Source organism: Phaenicophaeus curvirostris, chromosome 3 (genome assembly GCF_032191515.1).
Source record: "Phaenicophaeus curvirostris isolate KB17595 chromosome 3, BPBGC_Pcur_1.0, whole genome shotgun sequence".
Classification (NCBI taxonomy): domain Eukaryota; kingdom Metazoa; phylum Chordata; class Aves; order Cuculiformes; family Cuculidae; genus Phaenicophaeus; species Phaenicophaeus curvirostris.
This window is the reverse complement of record NC_091394.1, coordinates 84524311-84546978: the sequence shown is the minus strand read 5'-3', so window position 1 is coordinate 84546978 and position 22668 is coordinate 84524311. Positions and strand designations below refer to the sequence as shown.

Here is a 22668-nt window from a genome sequence, read left to right as displayed (position 1 = left end):
GTGAGAGGTAGCTAAGACAGGATCAACTGTGGTTATCAGGCTTCTAGGCATTGTATAGGACCCACACCTCCAGAGGATGGGTATTTCTGAGAGGGCTACAAACCAACACAGGATGAAAAACTACTCAGGTTTTGGAGTTTCCAGCTAAATCTGGAGGGAAACATCAGTCCACGGCCCAAGACTAATCTGATAGTATGGTCCAAGTGGTCCTACTAGTAACAGCTCTGCCTTCAACCTTGTTTTGAGAAGACTTATTCTCTGTGCAGGTCCTCCTGGTTCCTACAAGATGAGTCCCGTCTAGGCAAGTAAACAGCTCTGAGGCATCCACGGCTGTCTCACCATGTCCAAAAGACGTGAAGGTTACCTAAAAAGTAGTCACTGAGTTGCATTTAGTTGAGCATCTGAAGAGGGTGGAGGAAGAGGCAGGGCAAGGATTAACTTTTGTTGTGCTTCTTGCTGTAAGTGGCACAGAAATGTGAGTCACATCTGAGCAGCACATTCCTAAGGCTGCTCTTGGTTGTACGCGGAAATCCGACTGGTTTGTACCATGGGCTGTCCCGCAGCCATCCTCCGGCTGTCGGGATGCTGCGCTGGTAAATTTAACTCCCCTGCTTGGAAACCTGTTTATCTGAAAGTGTCTTTCCAGACAAAAAGTTCATGCCGGATGAGCTGTAACACTTGCAGGGCATGGTGCAGACTTGCTTTGTCTGCCTGCGGGTGCCCTTCAGGCAGGCTGCATCCAAGAGGAAACTCTAGTTAAAGTTTCCATAGATCCAGGGAGGCAGAAGAAAATGAGAGGAAAAAATGAGCAGGATGAAGGTCTGAGTGTCTTTGTCTGTATCTTTCCATATAAAGTAGAGAAAAGTTTATGCCATTTAAAAAAAAAAAAAAGAAAAATAAGGAAAAAGTCAAAGTAAACAGGTTGGAACAGCTAAAGGTGAGTCAGCATACAGGAAGGTAATGCACATGACTTGTGAGATTATCAGCAAATCTTTTTTCCCACTTTTCTTCTCCCCCTCTTCCCCTAAATTACAGTTTAATGACTCTGCTTTTAAAAAAAAACAAGCCTGTAAGTTAAGTACAAAGCTTGTTGCTTTCCTGGAGCCTGAAATTTCCCTCTGTCCTGTGGAGAGGTCGGCTTTTCCCCCTGCGGCCACCAAGGCACAAAGCCATGCACCCATGGGCTAGGGGTGGATATTATAGACCCAAACGTGTTTAAAAGCTCACTTGCTAATTATTAGGTTCAGAAGAGAATAACTTTGATTTCACAATGAGCATCTTCCAGACCATTTTCTTACCCATGCACAGAAAGTATTTTCAGCACTTTTGGCCTCAGGTGTTTAAGTGAGAAAGTAATATTGTAGGGCCTGGATTCATAGCATCAGCTGAGGCACCAAACACCGAGGATAACTCCACTCCTAATTAGAAGCACTATCATTAATTTAGGGATCTCAAGTAATTAAGGGTAATTAATAATAACCATTAATTAAGGTTTAAATGAGGTTGGGTGAATGTATTTGTGAGGTCAGGCTCTGGTTATTCTGATTTTTGTATGTAACGGAGGAAAGAGGTCTCAAGAAGTCCTCCACCTCCCTTCCAAAAATCTGCTGTAACGTACCTTGTTAGCTTCCAATGCCAAAAGCCCTCACATCCCTAATGCAGAGTGTCAGTCTGGTATCTTTCATGAGAGCTGATCTTCTACTGGGGAGCTGGGATTTGGGGTTCCCCCCTTCATCAGAGTTGCAATTTACTTGATAGAATGAATGGAAGCACATGCACTGGCAAGCCTGCTGCACTAATCGTTATGGGATGCCCACATGCCTCGTTTCCTGAGTACATGGTGTTCATCAGCGTAGGTTGGCTGTGATGCAACTCCAGCCAACACCCTGAGTGTTTCATAGTCTTGACATAACTTGATTCCAGGAATCACTAGAGCCAAATCTGCTTTAACTTTTTTTCTTCCTCACTTGTGCTTATTCACCTCAATTTCATGTCTGTGTCCCAAGTTTGTGAAGTCAAACCTCAGTTCGGGAGAGGAAGGTGTGGCTCCTCCTTTGTTCCTCCAGATATACCTGAAATAGAAGCAGGGAGAAGACAAAATTTCTCTTCCTTTAAAGAAGTTGCATCAGTTCAGAGCAGAAGCTACTCAAAAATAATGTTTGTCAGCCTGTTCATGCAATGCTCCTACTCACTTTGAGTTCAGATTCAGAACCGTTTTCATGGGCACTGGTGGAGATTCTGAGCTAGGGAGTTATCCCGATATTCGCATTTTTAATCCCTTAATAGGCATTTAAATACGTGACCCCGCTTTCAACATAACGATACTCAGGTTCTTCCACTCAAGTTTCAATGCAGATATTTGAAATGGTTGGGACCTGCTGTAGGTTCAGCATTGTTTAAAAAAAACAACAAAAACCACCCATGAACCAGCAACACAGCCATTTTCTGAAACCCTGTTTTGTGTTGGCAAAGCACAGAATGCTGAATTCTACTCACCTCCAAGCAAAGGGTAATAGCGGATATTATGTTACTCTAATCTCATTGATGACTATTTTCACAAAACAGACTACAGTACATTTACTAGTACATGATGAAGGGGCATAAATAATTTAAACAACAGTTGTCAAAATAAATTAGCAAAGTGCATTTTGTGATAAATTACACTTGTGTTTTTTAATGTGTTTCTCACTTAGTTGCAAAATTCAGTAATATGCAGTGGATCTCCCAATCATTAAAGTGAATTAGCAAGCCTCTACTCTCTTAGCCATAATTTTAATCTTAACTAGAAAGGAATTATTTAGTATTATTTTGGCAAGAGTGCTTCCTTAATATTCTTTTACAGCCACAGTTTTACAGTGTAATGTAAGTTATGTATGTATCCTGGTGACTTGGATTTTAGAGCTGAAAGCTGATTATAAATAGTAAAGAATTTCAGCTAGCATAAAGATATAATTGTTTTAAATAGAGTTTAAAGACTATTCACACCACTGGCTGCTTGAGTCCTTCCACTGGCATGCAGGTGCCTACTGAATTTACAGCTGCACAATGAGTGCATAATGGGAAGTTGGTTTTTTAGAGGTCTCATACTGACATTAGTGTATATGCAGAGCATACATCTGTTTAATTTTTCTCATTGCTTACATTTGGGTTATAACTTACCTGATGGAATTTTTTTAAATATACATGCATCTGTGCTTGTTTTCCTTTATAGTTACCCTAGATTGCTTTTTTCACTTCTTTTCTCCTGAAGCTAAAGGAATCTGCTGCAGCTGAGGCTGCAAATCAGAAGTGAAGTATTTTTTCTCTACCAATCTGTGGGTGCCTATGGTGTGTTTTTGTTTTGCTTTGAGATGGGATTATTCAAAGAGAAAAAGACATGGCAGAAACCCCACAGAAATTGGCAGCAGGCTTCAGGTGCACTAGTAATAACCCAAATATTTTTTTAAAGCATTTGGCTTGCATGGACTAGTTACAGAGATGACAGTATGTTTTCAAATAAATCATCCCTGGTTAAGACATCACTGCGTGTCCATTTTCGTCTTACCTTGAAATCAAAGAGGAAATATCCCTAAAGTGTTACTCAGAATAAGGAGAGACAAAACAAAAACACTCAAAAATACAGACTTCTGGGGTAAGTCTGGCATGCATCGTGACACACAAAGGATGAACTGGAAGAGAGAAAAATATTTTTGCTTGGAGCTGCTGACAATGTGGGTGTATGCAGTTATCAGTGCCAGCGCAGAGAGACAAGTCAAAAATCTGGTATCAAGACAGATAGATAGATCAATAGATACATAAATAGATGTTGATAGGTGTCGATAAGGGGTGTTTTCCTGATTCATCCCCACGGGGCAGATTTGACTGTCTATAGGAGCGAGAATGTTCATTTCAAAGGCCCAGGTTACATCTTCAGAAAGGCTGAGATATTTTATCCTGGTTCTGGCCTCTTTATCTTGGCCATCAGCATCTCAGATTGGGGCAAATCATCACCATTAAAAAGGCCTTTGTTTGGGGGAATAAACCTCAAAAACAAGCCTTTCATTTAAAGGTACAAATGTGATCTTCCCCAATCTAAATATCCTGCCTTGAAATTGAACTTAATGTTTCTACTGGATTGAAAGAATGGTTGTTTATATAATTTGACTTCACATTTGATATTAAAAAGCTGAGAATTTGCAAACAATTCTGAAAATGTAACAAGGGGAAAGGTTGTCTGATGACACTAGAATCAGCTATTGGGTAACTCCTGATGTAGCAGGGTTACAGGTGATGCCTTAGGTCCCTAAGGAGTGCTGGAGAAGAAGTTGCTCATTCATGTTATATGTATACGCACACACGCATTTTTGTGCATAAGTTTTGGCCCTTTCTTTCACTAAGAAACTGTTATAGGGTGTGGAGGCAACACCGTAAAGTCCCAAAACCTAAAAGGACGGGGTACTATACATTTAAGATGGATCTTTCTTCTGGGTGATGAGAGCTCCATTAGTGCCAGTCAGAACAGACTGAGGTGATTTGCTGTGCAGTCACAGAAGGGCATTTAACAGCTGGCAGATAGCTGGTATCAGACCTTCACAGATTTTTATTAGAGGAAGAGTCCAAGAATCAAGGCACCTGTATGGAATTAAAAAAGAAACTTGTCAGCAGGGAACAACTTCTAGTCCTCTAAATCCTTTGTGTGGTCCTTAAAATCTCAAAGATTTTAACACAATTTATAGCCAGCACTAGAATTAATAGTGATTTATAGTAACTTGGTATTAAGCAAGGAGCCCTGTCTGTTTTCAGCAAAGTCAGTAATTCTGCTGCCATGCAGAGAAATGAGTACCAGCCAAGCTACTGTCAGAACCTTCCACAGAAATGACCCAGGGAAACTGTTTTTCACCTTGCTAGTAGTTGCCATGGTCTTCAAAAGGCAAAGTTTCAAATTGAATTCTGTATCTCACAATCAAATATGATAAAACCTTTTTAGAGTGTGTTATTACTCATCAGTATGTAAAAACGGCACCGCCTTACTCAAAAAAATCTGTTCCCTGTGTATATACAGATCCATGCATGCAGCCTTGGTTAACTAAAATAGCTTTGTTGCTTCTTCTTCTCCTTAGCTCTGTAGATGCAGCACAGCTCACAGTTCATCTTCACACTCATTCACCAAGATTAACAGTTGGACAGGTCAAGCAGTTGGACTAGATGGTTGTTGTAGGTCTCTTCGAACTGTTCTGTCAATGAAAACATTCCTCTTCTGTACTACTAAATCAAATGTTGAGGTTCTGTCTACTTGCAGGTACCTCCCAGGTTGCTCTTTGTTCCCACTGTACCCAGCATTAAAGATCTCCCAAGAGTGATCAGGTTTGGGGCTGGGGACAGGATGCGGGAGACTTGTCTCTGCACTGACTTGTGTAGGCAGTCTGCAGACCAAATATAGGTAATAGCAGTAGATGTATAAAAATAGTTGGATGAATCTGGGCCACATTTTCATTTGCAAGACCTTTGCTGGTACAGCAGCCCAAAAATACCAAGTGTGGTCGGTAGACTTTGGGTTGAATGCATTATATAACGTAAGTAGCTAATGTGGTGTGAAAGGGAACAGTTATTTTAAACAAGTAGCTGCTGTCACCTTCAGTGATACCATTGTCCAGGTCTTCAGTAGATGACTCAGTGTGGTTTCAGAATGGATCCAGATCCTTACCACAGATTTTAAAGACAATTTAGAGAAATCCAATGAAGTTGTGGCTGTCAGGGGTGTAAACTGCTGTGTCTTAGCCTTGGCTTTAATGGAGAACTTTATCAAGCTTCCCAAACACCTCTTAGAGGCTGCTACAAAGGTTTTGGAAGTAGAATCTCAAACACAAAGCAAAAACGCAGCCTCAGAACTGTTTTTCATGTTGTATCAGGTGAACTGGAGTCGTGTAAAGATATTAGCTACTCAATCATGAGCTTATATCCTAGATGCTTGTCCTGCAGGCAGTCTGCTCTCTGGGAATAGGGGTCATTTTCTTTAAAGGTCATTGCAAATGATATCTCAGCATGGTGGTATGGATGAGTTGCTGGTCTGCCGAATGTAGGTCGTCAGTCATAATCATTTGTAATTATTTTGTTTGTAGTCAAGATAGATATTGTGATATATATATAATATATGTTTCTCATTACATTTTAGCTAAAGTTATCATAGACATGTAGCCTGTCTAGATTCTAGTCACAGGTCCTGTCTGTATTTTGCATTTATTGTGCAAAAAGCATTTTAAAACTGTCGTGCATGCTTAGGAGCATCTCATGTTGTCACACCAGAGATGATGGCTGTCTAGTGATAGACACGGTTAACTCCTTTGTTCGTGGGCAAATGAGTATGGGAATGTGCAGTTGGTTTGAATAGCATGCTTGGATGAACAGCACTCAATAAAAGGAAGATAATCATCATTCATAAAATTTGTTTTAAAAGATCGTGTACATATATAGACTTTCATTTCTGTGTCTCCTATTTTGACTCCAAATCAGTATCATTAATGAAACTGAGTAATTTGCTGTTAGCTGATATATTGAGTATCTAAATTTAAGTATCAGGACTGTAACTGCAGTGCATATTTTTGCATTGTAGTTTCTTTACAAATGGCATATGCCCCATTTGTCCACTCCCTACTTCTGTGATTACAAAATAGCCAGGTTACATAAAAACAGCTAAATTATGTATTTGCATACAATACTGCTGTGGCTCTACAGAAGCCATTTTGGGCTGTTCAATGCTTATAGTTTCTTTCTTTGAAGTGGCTTGTTATTTCACTAGCAGTACTGCAGAGTTGTTCCAGTCCTTTGCTTGAAAACATTTTTTTCATTATTCTGCTCTGATTGCTGCAAATGAAGTAAATAATATTTACTAAAATAAGTAATAAAAGACAATAAAAGAAAGTACTGCTAATGTAGTTCTTCCTGCCATTTAAACCTATGGGATTTTTGTAAGCTGGATTTCAAAGTCTTTGGGCAGAAACCAGCCTTTAGTTAAGTGTTTGAATAGCACAGCAGGACCCTGATTCATGGCTGGGCACTGACAAAGTAACGCTACTAAAAATACTTTGCAGAGCTGGGCCCTCCAGTAGCAAAAGAAAAGTCGGAAAAATACATAATTTGAAGAAATGCTTTGGCTGTTGCCAGTGGGTCTGCTGTTCTTATTGTTATTTAAAACCAGAATTAGCCGTGCCTGTTATCTATAGCAAAGTCTATCCATTCGCAAGCTGCTAGCTTCTTCTTTATTACCTTTCTAAATCGAGTTAAACATGAATGCTCTTTGGCAGGCCATAGTCAGCGTTTGAGGAGACACAAGATGCGACTCCACATTATGAATACTTCAATTGCAGAGCTGGCTGAAGAGGCTCCTGCCGCTGCCTGCAGCCATTTGTCCCCACTCCCTGCCAAGACCGCTTTAGCTGTGGTGGAGCTCTAAGGCAGATCTGGGAAATGAATTGGTTTAAAGTGTTGGTCTTGCTTTTATTTATGGGCTTATTTCACAGGTCCATTGTACTGTGCAGCAGGGTGAGCCCAGCAGCAGGGCAGCAGAGGAAAGGAAGGAGAGATTGGAGGACCACCTCTCTCTCCAGCATTGTGTGATTCATCCCACGCAATCACACTCCCAGTACTGTGTCCATGCTGGAAGTAGAGCCATGGTCTTCGGCTCACAGGCAGAAGGCGAATCTTCCTGTTACATGAAGGTGCAAAGAGAAAGCTGGCTTGGTGGTGAACAGAACAACTCCTGTTGGGCATCCTGAAGGGACACAGAATGTGCATATTCCAATAGCAAGAGTGTGGCACAAAATGCCATGTGGAGGTTGCATAGATAAAGATATTCCCAGTCCCAGTGTTGCATAAACCATATACTTCAGCGTAAGAAGCTAGAACAGAAAGAAAAACTTGCTTTCCAGGAGAGAAGTGCAGAGCTATTGTATCATGTTTTTTATATACCAAATTTAGAAGTGTTACCTTTTTACCAGAAATATCACAGGTTATTAACTGGTTAAATTACTGGCTTTTTTTTTTTTTCTTAATTTTGCTTACTACATAAACCAGTATGCAGATTTTCATCTGCAAGATGAAAATCGGGAATGGATGTATTTCTTTAACTTCCAACTGATGATCGGGGTAGATTTGTAGCAGTGGATTTAGAAGTGTTCACTGGGGTGGCGTGGTCTGCATAATAGCTATGAATAATATCCATGTGCAATGAAGAAACACCTTTCAGCTGTATCAGAAGGTGTAATTTCCTGAGACATGAAAATGAATTTCAGATCTGGAATCTGGGCCAAGAGGTTGGAGACAGAAGTTCTTGATGGCAGACTGTGCTCCGGTGATCACCAAGACGTCTCCAGGATGCTCCATTAGGACCACAGATACGATAACCTCATGGGAGCCTCTAACCACAGAGAGCTGGAAAAATGGGGGGGCCTGAGCTGTAGCAGCATGTTGTAGTTACACCCTAGTGAGGTGAGATCATTTCTCTTTGCAGTCTCAGAACTGAAAGTAGAAGGTGAATGACAGTGTCATTAAGAAGTTGATATTTAACACATTTATAGCTCTCTCCACTCTTGCACCATTGGGACCAAACTCCAGAATCCCGAAATCTGGAACTGTTCCAGGAAAAAAACCCTTCGTTAGTGGGGCAAACTAAGTGTCTGTTCCCAAACATCTCACACTGCTTTTCTGACAAGGATGCTGTTTAGTTTTGCAGTCTCTGCAATATCATAGCTTTAATTTTTTTCTGTTTAGGCATTTTATGAGTACAGTGTTTAAATACAGCCTCTCTGTGAGCCTAGGGCACATATCCTTCTAGCTAACTTCCCAGCTAACTTCCTAGCTCACCAGTGCCAACATCCATTTCTTCATGAGGCACCCAGCCTTGTGCAGTCTAAGTAGGGATAAGCACTGAATACAAAATCCTGAAAGGATGGGTCAGAGGTGGCAGTGAAAAGGCTAAAAACTGGCTTGATTAAAGATGTTCTGCCTGTGTTTACTCTTGGGCAGTCTGTGATAGTGACTGGGCTTGTTGTACAAATCTGACAGTGTCACTACCTGAGCAAGTTACTGTGAGGCAACTGGAAAATCGACTGTGAATGATGAGCACGTGTTGCATGCTCTTCTTCAATGACCATGCACTGAGCTGCCTTGTGTTTACCACAGGGCAAGGGCACACACATGGGCAGATACAGGAGAGCATCTGTTCTACTGTAAATCCAGGCGCTGGTTACCTTGCAGTAATGTGTTCACAGAGGCATATCCTTAATTATCCTAAATAGACAAATGCATGATGCAGACTGAAGATTTCCGACATATGGACATGCCAGAAGTTTCAAATCTCTTGTGGGTGAGGCTTTAGAAATGTCTTGAGGGGTTACCAGAACTTGTTGCAGCCCCGGATCTGCTTTTGAATGATGTGTCAGCACTTGTTTAGGATAAATATTAAAAGACTCGTAGGAATCATCAGAGAAAATTTTCACAAGGTAGTTTGGAAATCAGTCTTGTTGACTTCTAATGAGACTTTGGTGTGCAAATCACCTGGGGTTTTTTGTAAATCTTGTCTATCTTCTTTCTAGCCAAAATCTGTTTCATGCTCCAGTGGCATAAATTCTTCCTTCCTTCCTTCCTTCCTTGAAGCAAAAATTTAATTGGGATCCGTACTTTTCTGGCACTGGAAGAGAAATACCACATCCCATTAGATATTTTCCCCTGATTCTTGAAGTTCAGAAGTTTGTGCATGAATTGTGATAAACTGTTTGGCCTGAGATAAAATGATAGAACTTCACCAGCTACAAATTCCTACCAACATAATTGCCCACCACAGCTATAATATGAAAGGTGTTTAATAATAAACAAAGCACTATTTTTGTTTACTCTAATTTTACTTACTCGTGTGAATTCCTTGGCTGTGATGTCCATTTGTTCATATATTGCAAGTGGAAATGAAAAGCAAATCTGGGAAATCAAAACAATTTGGCAGCATGGACACAATAAATTATCCAGCTGCACAATGATACCAATAGTGCTGAGTAAATGAGTGCTCTAAAAAACTTTGGGACTTTGTGGATTGTTTGCAGGAAGCATCTCATTATCTCAGTTCTGTGTATGAATTTCTAAAAAGATTATTTAGTGTGTAATTTCCGTGTCAAATTCCGATATCCAAGGCCTCAAAGGAATTTGGGGCTCTTATCCCTCACTGGAATCTGTATCATTCTTAATTTCAGTAGAAATGTAAGCATTAAACATGCTAATCCTGAACATTGTGGTACCTACATCTCACATGCTAATTGGAATTTGTAACAATCAAATTAAGCATTAAGTTGCAATTCCTGTCACCTCTTGTTTGCCATTTAATTGCTGGATACCTACTCTGAGCTCATCATTCAGCTTTCTCAATAATCAGTTAAGAGAGGCACTGCCAAAGAATCATTTATCCAGTATGACAAGTAAGTAGGTGAATCACTCTTCCAAGGGCCTGATCTTTCTCCGCTGCTCGTTGGAGAAGCCTGGATAACTAGCTTGTCTGTCTAGGATGGGCAAAATCAGTTTGTCTGTGCAACAGCCATGCAGACGTCAGAGCCAAGGGAGCTGGTGATCTGCAAAGGGGGTTACTCCTCACAGCTCAGCACTGGCAGGGATATGTTCTCCTATCCCACTTCTATCTGTGCTTTGCATTAGGTCTGGGTTGTTCTCCACAGTCATGTGTGGAAACATCCTGCTAAGTTTAATCAGGCTACCTAGAGAAATTCAACTGAATCATCTCGAAAGTCCATGGAAGCTTATCTACTTATATCTCTAATCTTGAAGACAAGCTTCCATGTGGGAAGGAGAAGGACTCTTTCTCTAAATATATATAATTTTTTTTATTCTGTTCCACTTTGTGCAGAACAATTATGTATTTATTTAACTAGACAGCAAAGGGAAGTCTAGTGGCCTGTGATATGGCAGATAAGGCCTTCACCTTAACCTCTGAGTTGCTGCTCAGCTGCAGCTGTCCTGCGTTCATCAGTTCATCTTGGTATGTTCTGCAAGCGAAGAATCCAGATGATGAATGGAAGTCTTTTTCCTGATATGACATTTAGCCCCAAACCCCTCTGTTTAAAGTGCAGTGATGCCCTTCTGTCTGACTTCTAAAGGTCAGTTTCTACTTGATATTGAAATGTTTTGTGCCACTAAGTACCTCAGTCCTGTCCTCGATTTACATTGGATGTGCCTCCAGGGCAGCACCTGAGAGCACCTCCCAGCACCAGATGCCAGGTCTGGCCAGTGAGGGTGAGGATGGGGAGTTTGCTCTTTCCAGGCAGAGTCTTCCCTTAGGAGGAAAGCTGGGTTTGCAGGCAGCCAAGGCGATGTGGAATACTCCATAATCTGCCCCACAGGGCCCACCTGCAACACGTTGCAGGCACGGTTTGTGTTGCTTAGTTTGGGCAAAGGGGCGCATTACACAACATTTTGCTTGGGATGGAAGCAACCAAATATAGCATCATCTCCTCAGCGTATCGAACAGCTGCTGTGGTCTGACACCATTTATATACATTTCTGTTCGATTGCATTTTCAGGAACATAGTTGTGCATGATGCAAAAGGAGACAGAGAACTCCGCAGGTGCTTTGGATAGCCTCCAAACTAAAATAATAGGGATGGGGCAAATCTGAGTCAAGCAGATTTTGTGACTGATCAGAGAGTTCCTGTGCGGAGCTAATTATTACTTCCTAAAAACTTGAATGACTGAACATCTAATGCCTTCTGAACACTAGCAAGATATTCTTTCTTTCATACCTATGATGCCTTTTTAAATTACTTCTTTGCTTGGCTGTGAGGTCAATACAGTCCACATAATCTCAGGCCTTGGACTTCATGCCTGACTTACGAACCTCTTCAATACAATCAGCGCATCGTTCATTTATCAAGCCCTTCTGCAGAGGCAGCATTACTGGTATCTAGGGTCTCTGGAGGATGTACATCAAGATATAGTCCTAATAGTCACCTAGGGAACTCTTAAAAGGTGGTAACTAATTTTGATCTCTGTAGTTTATTTTCCAGACATAAAGACATGAAGCTTGAGTTGAAGAGCAGCGAGTGCTCTCAGCTGCCTGGCCCATCGCAGCATCAGGCCTTGTGTGGAAGGGGACTGCTGCCTCTTGGGCAGGACCTTCCCTCTCTATGAGCTTGGTCCTGCAGTTAGGAGAATAAAACCAGATCAATAAGGACAAAATGGTGACTACTTTTTTCCAAAACAAACCAGTGGCCATGGAGGGACAGGCTAGATTGTTAACAGTAACTGGTCAAGCAATCAGTAAGTGCCACTTTCTAGATAAGATCAGACTTTGGGCAGATTAGGAGAAGGCATCATCTAAAAACATTGAGAAGTCTGCATAGATGGTCAAACCCAGACTTTGCCATCTCTACAGTCCTGCTTGTACCCCTCCTGGAAGCTGCAGCTCCAAGACCCAAAGTATGTATTCCTGAAGCCTCCTCAAACCCCCTCTCCTCAGCAGGGTTTTCACCTAACTCAGGAGCCACATAGTTCTGACAGCCTGAAACTCTTGGTGCCAGAGCCAGAAGCTGGACAGACAGCACCTTGTAACAGACAGCCTTGTAACTCTCTTTGTGCTTAACTAGAAACTGTAAAATAAGGTGATGTCTTCTCAATTACATGTTTTGAAATTGAAGCATTTTGTTTGTGAAATGGTTGGACACTGGGGCCACATCTTTTCTAGTTCATGGTTGGATGTTGTGTATTAAATGAGGTGATGGGCCACATGCTGAACTGCAAGGATAAATCAGACTATAAAATGGTACTGAAATGCACTTTCTCTGTGCTGTTTGATGCTTACAGGGGTCCTGAGAAAATGACAGTGATAACACAATGTGATAATACAGATATAGGGGATATGATAATCCATTCCTCTGATGGGCTAAATAAAGTTGCTCATTCAACTAACTTAAGGGGGCGAGGGGCCAATTTCTTATGCCTCATGATCTGTTTTTCTTTTGTGGTAAATGCATGTGTGCACATGTGCAGTCTTCTAGGTGATTTTACTAGGTATCATTTCCTTTTTTGCTTGGTTAATCACTTTACAGAATGGAAACTTTCATTTCAGGGAACCTCACAGTGAATACCTCCCTAAACGTGGATAGTTTGTTCCACCTATTAATCCTGCATAAGCTCTGCATAAGCAGTGAGGGAATTGTAGCTCCAGAGAGTTTCCAAACCCTTTTGCTGTAATACTTTGATTTTTCTAGTGAAGTCTTTGGTTTAGTCTGGTTAACTTAATGCATATTTTGCTGAAGATCCTAAAGCAAGTAATACAATAACATAACAGACAGAACTAACTCCCAAATGCTGCTCCACACTTCGGAATGGGATAGGCTTGAAGGTCTCCTGCAGAAGCTGCAGGAGCAATGCAAGAACAAGTTCCAGGTGACGATCAGAGCAGCCACCAAACCACTGCAGGCCACCAGGGACTGTGTGGTTAAGCATCTTAAGTGCGTGCTGAAGATACCATTTAAAAACACGTCTTTTTTAAGTTCACTCAGTTTTCACCGTTCCTGGTGCTTCGTATTAAAACCCAGTCCCTCAAGATGAAAGCAATTGATATGCAAAGGCTCAGGATGTAGTGCAAATGGCTATTTGGAGCCACAGAGTGTGGAAGACTATTCATCTGTGACAACCTTTTTCACTTCCTGCAGAGCACCCCACAAGGACTTGAGAGATCAAGAACCGATTACAGGCAGGCAGTGAGATATGCATGATAAGGTATAAAGTCAGCAATCTCATAGCATTTTCAGTTTCAGATGGCACCAGCTGAGCCTATCAGACTCCTTAGCATCACATTCCTACAAATCCTTCCGTTTGCTACAATCTGAGTCTCCAGAGAAAGATGCTGGTGGACAGCCGGTTCACTGTTCATAGTGATGTGTAAATGTGCAACATATCATGAGAATTCTTTGAAAGGAGATATGAACACTAAGGAAGTGGTCGCATGCACTTTTTCAAAATATTTTAACTGCTGTTAGTTCAAGGAAACCATCGTGATCTGTTAAATGCAAGAGCACATTTTTTTTTACTTTGCGTGTTTGCAGCAGGAGGTAGGTGGTGGGATGTATGAAGCATCTTGAGTAGAGATGAACAAATCACTCTGAAAGAAAAAAAGAGTCTCTCCCAGGATTTTACCTGGTGTTTGAACCAAACTTCTAAGTTCTGGAAATTTTCACACGCAGGTTAGGCTCAAGCATAAAAAGGACATAGATTCTTGGGACAGATATTTGTTCTGAGGTTTCCAGATTAACACTGTAAAACCAAGCTCAGAAGATACTAAAAGGCTTCTAAGATGTTTTTCAAAGCAAGGCTGGAGTGTGAGCTGAAGCCCCAAGGGCTGCCCACTGTGAACTCTAATTTTGCAAAGGAGGGACAAGGAACTGAAATTCCTGCGTAAGTCATCTGTACACAGAATCACCATGTGTCCTCATTTTGTTTAACCTAGTAAAATTTCTAAGAGATTTGCTTTGATAGGGAAGTTAGAGTTGTGCATGACTCATGATGTGACTCAGCTGATCTGACTATTGGAGGGCATTGAACAGCTTAGTGAAACACATATTGGACAACTACATTTTCAACCCGTTCTGTGTGAACCAACTGTGTTCCACAGAGCAGCTGCAATAACCTCTGACTAATTGGCTTTTCAGAATGTTACCTGCTGAGAGCATCTGCCATGACATCCATTTTCCCAGAAATGTTTCATCTCAGAACTGCCTGATACAGGCTATAGAGCCCAGCATCACAGGCAAGGAGCGAGTTTTCTCTCGAGTCAGAACGTAGGGGGAAGGATTTGCCTGACCTTGTTGAATGTTCATCATCCGTCTTGAAGCACTGAGGATCCTGTCTAAACTGCCTTTCGAAGGCCACCCTGAAGCCTTCCTTGAGACAAGATTTGCTGTTGATCCAGACAGTGAATCAGCGAGCGAGCCAGGACCCCACATACCTACGTACTAGCAATGGCTTATTAGGGCTTTCACACTGTGTCCGGCAGTGCCACGCACAGTGCCGTGCACCAGCAGGCTGTGCACAAGCTGTATGCCAGCTGCCACCTCAAAGCCCTTGTGTGTACCTGGGATCACTTGGAGTGAGCAGTGTAGCAACATATAAATTACACCAAGGAGTTAATTGCATGTAAAGCCATTCTCTTCCCTAGATCTCATGTGGGAATATTTATTCAGTATATTTATGGTGATGGTATCAACAGATATTAAAGTGATCTCCAGTAGGATTAAGAGTACCTAGTTATGGGAGCAAATTGTCAAGAAGAAGCGTCTTCAAAAAAAGAAACCCTGAATTCAACCTTGCAGAAATAGCAATTCACGTGTTGACTGCTCTTTGTTTTAAAAACTCTGCTCCTGGAATCTTGCAATGATGCATCACTGTCCCTGATCATTTGAACAAAAAATGTCTTGTTTCATGGTTGAGTTGCCAAATAAGTCCTAACTGTATCCTAAAAAAGTAGGGGTGAAGGAAGAGCAATATTTCTTTTTAATTCATGCATTTTCAGCTTTCAGAATTATTTGCATGGCCTCATTAATGAATATTGAATGCTTGGGATTAGGATTAGTGTGGTTGATGCTCTAGACGTTGTGCTCATGAACCACCTTTTCTGTCAGGCTACTCCAAAACTAAAATCTTGGTTTCCTGGTCCACAAGCAAATTAAAAAAATCAAAAGCAAGAAGATACTCACTTCTTTTCCCCATTGGAATTTTTCTACTGTATTGACGCTATGTTTGACAAACAACATGAAATAACCTTCAAAACTGTGTCAGCTACCATGTCTTAGTAATGAAGGGAAAATCAGGCAAACCAGACCAAGATACGACTGGCTGAGAATCAAAGCAAAATCAGCAGTCTTATCAAAAATTATCTACATCTCTGTTTTCTCTCTTGGTTGCTGGGTAGTGCGTTCAGTCCATTGATTAATGTGTCACTGCATGACACAGGCTGCTAGGCTGTGGCACTTGCAGCGAGGCAGCTTGCTGTCTTTGTGCAGCCCTGAGGCTTGACTTGCTGCCTGTATAAGCTAGGGTGCTCCAACAAGAGGAGGTGGGCTGGGATGGGGACAGAATGGGCTGACAAGTGTTGCTTTGCCACCTCCTCCATCCTGGCTCCAGCTAGCTGCAAGCTTGCAAACATTTGAGGTAACCTTGAATCTCTGGCACTGTTGACTCTGCTTATCAGTGACCTGTTAGGTAATAAGGATGTGCAGCGATAGCTGCACTTACCTAGAGGTTAAAAGAACTGCTGCTGTTCTTGATCTATAACAGTAATGGGTTGGGTTTGTGTGTTCGAGTGAAACCAAACTCTTGATTCAACTTTGGTCTCATCCTGTCTGGGACAAATGGCTCCTGTCCTTGCCACAGCTGCCTGATGGCAGCATTTCCCAGCCTCTACTAATCCTCTTTTTTTCTTCCACCATAGGGATTGACTAAAATGAGCAGCTCCCCAAGTAGGTATTTTGTTTTTACATTAACTTTGATGAGCCTCATAGAGAGAAGACCTTGTGCTCTCTCACCTCAATGATGACAATTCAATGCACAGTAAAGAAAAGGGTAAATCTACAAATGGGCTGCCAGCTGTTTCCTTTTGTCAGTGTTTGAAATTGTTCAAAGCTAGGGATATCTCTAATTAGTAAGTAGCAAGTTGAAACAAGGTTTCAATAATGTACAGAATATTTTAATGTCTCAAGTGACAAGAGAAGCACGAAGTGAGATACCCGTGGCCCTTCCAACAGGGGAAATAAACTAGTAAATGCAGCTGAATGCAGTTTTTCATGAGACTCCAAGGATTCGTTGGTAGATGGATGCTGGAAATAGGTGTTTTCTTAATAATCCCATGTTTGAAGTGTTCTGACCTTAGAAATACAATAAAAAATTAGTTCCAGGAGAAGAAACCTAGCAAAAGTAACAGATGCTTTGTTTCTTTATGAGAATTCCTCAATTATGAAAATGTGACAGATAGATAATATTGCTAGGTTGAGCTGAATGTGTTCAAAGTGAATGAAAAATATGTCCCTTTCCCAGTTAGAAAAAATTCACACAGTATGGGTACTCCAAAAATGAAATACATCTCTAGCTTTGAAATGACTGTTGTCTTTCTACAGCAGCTTCTTGCAAATGTCATGTGAGATTAGATCTGTACGCGGCTGTGTTGGTAAGTGTATGAACTCTCTGCAAAGGTCTTAATTCTAAGAGCAGTCTCAGGCAAGGTTTTCAACTCAAATCATTGGTTACAACAATTTAAAGGTATTTCCATTACAATTTCCAGCCCTGGTCCCTATGGACCAGACCATAGGGTTTAACATTGCAATGAACTCCTCCCCTTGTCCCTGCTGTGGCGTGGATTTATCCATAGGCTGCAGACCTTTTGGGGTGTATCTCCTCCAAGTGGAGCCTTATCTATGCATCACAGTCTCTCCAAGGGGTAAACCTCCTGCAGTGTAGGCTTATCCACAGCCACAGTCACCTGGAGGTGCACCTGTTCCAGTATGGCTTCATCCCTGTGCCGCAGAGCCTTCAGAGGAAGATAAAGTGCTTCTGAAACCCTGTCCTTGAAAGACACAGTGAGAAGAAACAGGCTAGATCACCACTAAATCCTCAGTTTGCTCACTCTAAGTACAGAGCTTAAGAGAATTACAACTTTTCCCTTGTCAGTGTCACCAGTTGTATCCAAACTGACTCTGACAGGTGTCCCGCATGGCTCAAAGAAGCTGCGCTCCCTCTGCAGAGCTCAGGTTGGAACCAGTCACCATTTCTCCTCATTCATGGCTTTCTGTCTGAAGGGCCAGCTGGCTTATTCCAAACTTAAGCATGACTACAAGCCAGTGGCTTAGACAATTTGGATGATTGGAGAATTTCATCAAAAGTGCAAACCTGAGGCTTGTTCTTATATAATTAGCCAGTTTACTCATTTAATTTTAATCTTGCAACTGTGTGGCTAGGCAAGGTATTTTCCATTGCTTGAGAGAGCTTTTCAAATTTTGTGGCAGATGAGCTATTTAACCTCAAAAAAAGAGTCCTGTTTCTCTTTTGTGAGACAGACTTGTGTCTCTTGATGCTACACAATAGCAGATATCCTCCAGTTCACCTGGCATCAAACACTTTTGAGGTTACGTGCCAGTCTGCCGCTCTCTGAATTTCAAACCTCTTTCCCCTTTATCTTCCTACCATTGCTTTCCTTTCTGTCCTGGAGGACGTGGCCAGTTATCCATCTAGACCAGCTGAAGGCTCAAAACCTTCCAATCTGTTTTTCCATGGAATAAAACAGTTACTGGGTCCCAAACGTGCATCCTTCTCAAGCCACTACTGATACGGGTATCTCATGTAGTAGATGACCATGAGTGGTCATGGGATCATGGCACTCGAGAACCATAACAATAAAAGCAATGCAGCTGTGAAAACAGAAATCAAAAGTGTCACTGTAATCAGGTTAATATGCCCAAATAAGGAAGGAAATAGCTAAGGAGACTTTTTTTAATTGTTCCTCTGTTTATAGGACATATTTACACAGAGGGATAAAGTGCCAGAGGGATAAAGTGCTAGAGGGATAAAGCGCTCATGGCTGGGTGTGGGGCTTTTTTTTAATCTTATTCAGCATTCTTCCAGCACCTGCTGATTTAACATCCCATCCTTTGCCCATTTAATCAGATCTTCATGTACATTGCTACAAGAATTTGGGTTTGGAAGAGGCAAATACGGGCAAACTGATTACTTGGCAGAGCTAGTCAGACCGCACCCTACAGTGAAGAGCCTACGGGGCATGATTTTGAAGGGGTAAGAAGCAGGAATCCACTGCCAGCCTGAGTTTCATCTGACATGAATGCTGCCTTGGCAGTACCAGTGTCCCATTAGCTTCACAATTTGGAATCTATCCTAAAAAAACCCCAATGATCTAGCTCTTTCCACATATCCAGACACATACAGTCATGCAAGAAACAAGATATCAGCTGGAAAGGGTGCAAAGCCCACCCCAATGAGTCCTGTCCCAGCACTTCCCCACTCAGAGATCTGGTCTGTAAAAATCATGATAAGTGAGGGCTCCATGAGAAATGAAGCTGTGTCCAAACATGTTGCAATAACATGATGAACTTGCCTCTGCATGGCTCCTTGGCTCCAGAGGCCAGCATAAGCTTGTGATGGGTTTATATGCATTTTTGTGGCTACATACTGAGTAAACGACCGAAGGCACTTCAGTGTGAACAGTGCTGCATGGGCACCCATCTCCCGTTCAGAGAAGCAAAACAGAAAATGTATAATCATAAGAAAATTTTAAGTTTGGAGAGACCTCTGGATATCATTCCACTGAACCACACTCAGAGCAGGGTGAAGTTAGGTTGTTAAGGGTCTTGTCTGGTTGATTTGCAGGTATCTCCATAGGTGGAGATCACACAGCCTCATCAGGTAACTTATTCCAAAGTCTGACCAACCTCACTTGGAAGATTTTTTTCCTTGTATCTAGAAGTCTGTAACTGGAATCTTTTTTGTTGCATCTTATGTCTATTACCTCTTGTCCTTTTGCTGTGCCTTTCGAAAAAGAGCATGGGTAGAGGGGAGGAGAAATTACAAGAAACCTCCACACATTCCTCCCTTATGGTGTGGTCACTTTGCAAGGGCTTTCATGATGGGAAAAGCAGCCCACAAAATTTAGTGTGCTTTACTCCTTTTAGCAGGGAAAGAGAAACTCTCTGCAATTCCCTAATTATCTTATGGAGTCTGAAGTGGGGAAGGAAGTGGGTGAGCTGTTTTCATATCTCCTACACAGCAGTGGCCAACTCCCACCATCTTGGCCGGCAGAAGTGGTGAGGGAAAGTCAGCTCCTGCTTTGGCATTTGGCAGAGCCTTTTGAGCGTTTGGCTACCAAACCTTCAGTAGTTAATGTAAGCCCAACCAGAACAAAGAGCCTGCTCTCTGGAGCTCAGCTAGAGGAAGAGTAAGCAGTGATTTCACACAAGGCAATAAAATTCAAGCAACATTTGTTAAATCATATAAATGATTGTTGGTCCGTGCTAGATATTTATCTATGGAATTGATCAAGCACTGATATCTTTGGTTGATGAGTAAAGCTGGATAAAAAAGTACCAGGATCACAATATATATTATAGGGGAAGTTTGTCTTTACAGCAGACGTACATTTGCTCAGCTCCAACCTAACTTTTTTATTTTAGTTGAAATACATGGAAATTCCTTTGCTCTGTTCTATACTCACTCTCTGGTTTTGGTTTTCTGTTTTGTTTCTTACAGCCCCAGCAGAGAGCTCTCCATAAACATCTCCAGCCTCTAAAGCTGCTGTCCTGCCACTTGATATGAAAATGAACTTTCCTTCGTGAAAAAAAAAACAAAAAACCCATAACAAATGGCACTGCCAGAAGGTGACCATGAAGGACTGAAGACAAACTTGAAGTAAAATCAGCCCACTCAAGATGAGGCATTCTGGGAAGACCTGGTTTGCTGTGGAGTAAAGTTGTGGTGCATAGTATCCAGTGCTAATTTGTTGAAAATGGTCATTTACAGACCTTTAGCTGGAAAATTTCTTCCAGTGTTCATCACTGTGCATAACTTTTGAGTTCCCTTTAGGGGACTGTCTATGCCCTTCACTAGAAGTCCTGTTTTAGCATGGCAACTACTGGATTCTTTTATTATGTATGCAGATGGCATGATGTTTTAGGAAAAACTTACAGCAAGTCTTCAATCTCAGTGGATATGTTCACAATATTACACCCTAATAGGAATGTAAATGTCTTGTAAATGTTAGTTTTGCGGTCTAATGGTATTCTGTTAAACAATATCAGCACTTCATATGTGCTCTCTGCACAGAACTAGCACAGTCCATATATATATAATTGTCTTTTTTAAAAATACTGAGGATACATTTCAGTATTTGTGCTGAGACTACATCCAACCCGAAGTCCATTACTAGCACACCTTCACCGGTTCACAGTAGATTGTGTAGATAGATTTGCACGTGGCAGAGGTGTGTCTTCTTTTATCAAGACTTAGAGAACAGCTGTCGCAGAGGTAGCCAAGAACAGGGTAGGTTGAATGAGCTGTAGGACACTGTGTCTGCTGTCCCTCTCATGCGCCAAATATCAAAGGTCTCGTTCGTAGTGTGCCAATGTGTTTTCTTACTTGGTGAGGGTGAGGCAAGGGAGAGAGCCTTTCTCAGAGATGTGTGTGACCCTGTGTTTGGTCTACGATAAAACGAGAATAAACTGGAAGAATTCAGGTTCTTTATGCTGGCCACCATTTATGTTTTGGGCAGGACCAGGGAACTGTAGTCCAAACCAAACTTTCTGAATAAGGTAAAGTGTAAGACTACACTTCTAAAGAGCGAGACACTCCCTTTGGAGAGGGCAGACTTCTTCATTAGCTTTTTCCACTTTCTATCCAAAATAGTATTTTGGTAGGAACTGGGAATAAGGAAATGGTTCCAATAAGCCTTTCAATATACTGTAGCAGGCTCAAGACTGTTGCATTCAATCTGAGCATTGTTTTTTGTTCAGTCTCTGAATGGCTGGCCTCATCACTGGCTGTATCACAGCTGGCTGTGGTACTGTTTCTTCCATGGGGACTCAGTGGTATTAGCATCTGTCCCTCACATCAGGACCTTCTTGACACACTCTTTATAATGAACTGATGCCATCAACATACTGAGGGGACTACCTATTTGTTCCTTTCTTTAATATCAAAGGTAGCTTTTTTCTGTATTTAAAGACCATCACTCTCTCCAGTCTGATAGAGACGTACTAGAGAGTCACTGTTAGCATATTTGCCAAACTGTGGGTGTCATGGCATAGTGGTGTGAAGATGTGTCAGTGGAGAGAAGGTGCAGCTCCATCAAATCAAAGAGACCTTTTCAGAGGAAGGTCCTGTGTTATAATTCTTAAAAAATATTGTACAGTTCATTGCTAGAGGATGGAAGGTTTACCACTGAGGGTGCCCATACAGCCAAGAGATAAATATCGTTAGGGCTTAATTTTTTTCAGATGAGTATGGGCTTAGGTTTCAGCTCTCCACCCATCTCAGATTCAGTATGTTGGATGTTTCTATAGTATTAAATTCAAAAGTAAATTATTTTATCGATGACCAAGATTTTCAGAAGCTGCTAGTGATTTCTAATGGTTTGAGTCTTTCCATGGGTTCTCAAATGGAGCTCCCAAGGATTACAAAGCAGTAGGCTTCTGCATTCTCTTTCTGAAAATCCTGGTCCCTAATTTTAAATTAATTGGTGTAAAAATTCTCATTAAGACATAAGAATCTTTGCCAACAGCAACATTTGCACTTTTTAGAGCTTTTCGTAGGGTTGCAGGTTGGAGTCCGATACCAAGAGAACTGGCCATGCACATGGCACAGGTCCACTGTAAGCTTTAGCAAATTTTACAGCTCTTTCTGCTACAGGTTTTAAAAAAGCACTCTGGCAACTGGACATCAATTTCATGTTGGTACAGCAATTAAAAGCCAAAACAAAAACGCTTTGATATAAGATATTTTAAGAAGAGGGAGAACGCTAAACTTCTGCAGTAGGGATTCTCTTATTTTACTACCCAGTGAAAACAATACAGAATAATTGGAATGATAAAAGAAGAGTTTATCATACAGTGTTATCTTAAAAGGGCGTACAAGAAGTTGAGTTAG

The 22668-nt window shown here is 41.5% G+C and overlaps 1 protein-coding gene across 2 annotated transcripts in view; it reads left to right on the top strand.

Moving 5' to 3' along the window:
* Window positions 1–22668, top strand: part of SAMD12 (sterile alpha motif domain containing 12) — a 213500-nt gene that overhangs the window by 143490 nt on the left and 47342 nt on the right. The window contains exon 5 of one of the 2 annotated variants that reach the window (XR_011337202.1): window positions 20278–20372. Coding sequence is in view for 1 of the 2 variants with exons in the window: in XM_069854580.1 (XP_069710681.1) it covers window positions 20278–20300 (23 nt within the window). In the remaining variant the exon portion in view is untranslated. Of the gene's footprint in view, window positions 1–20277; window positions 22491–22668 lie in introns of those variants that run through there. The other variant, XM_069854580.1, reaches the window with a different exon arrangement.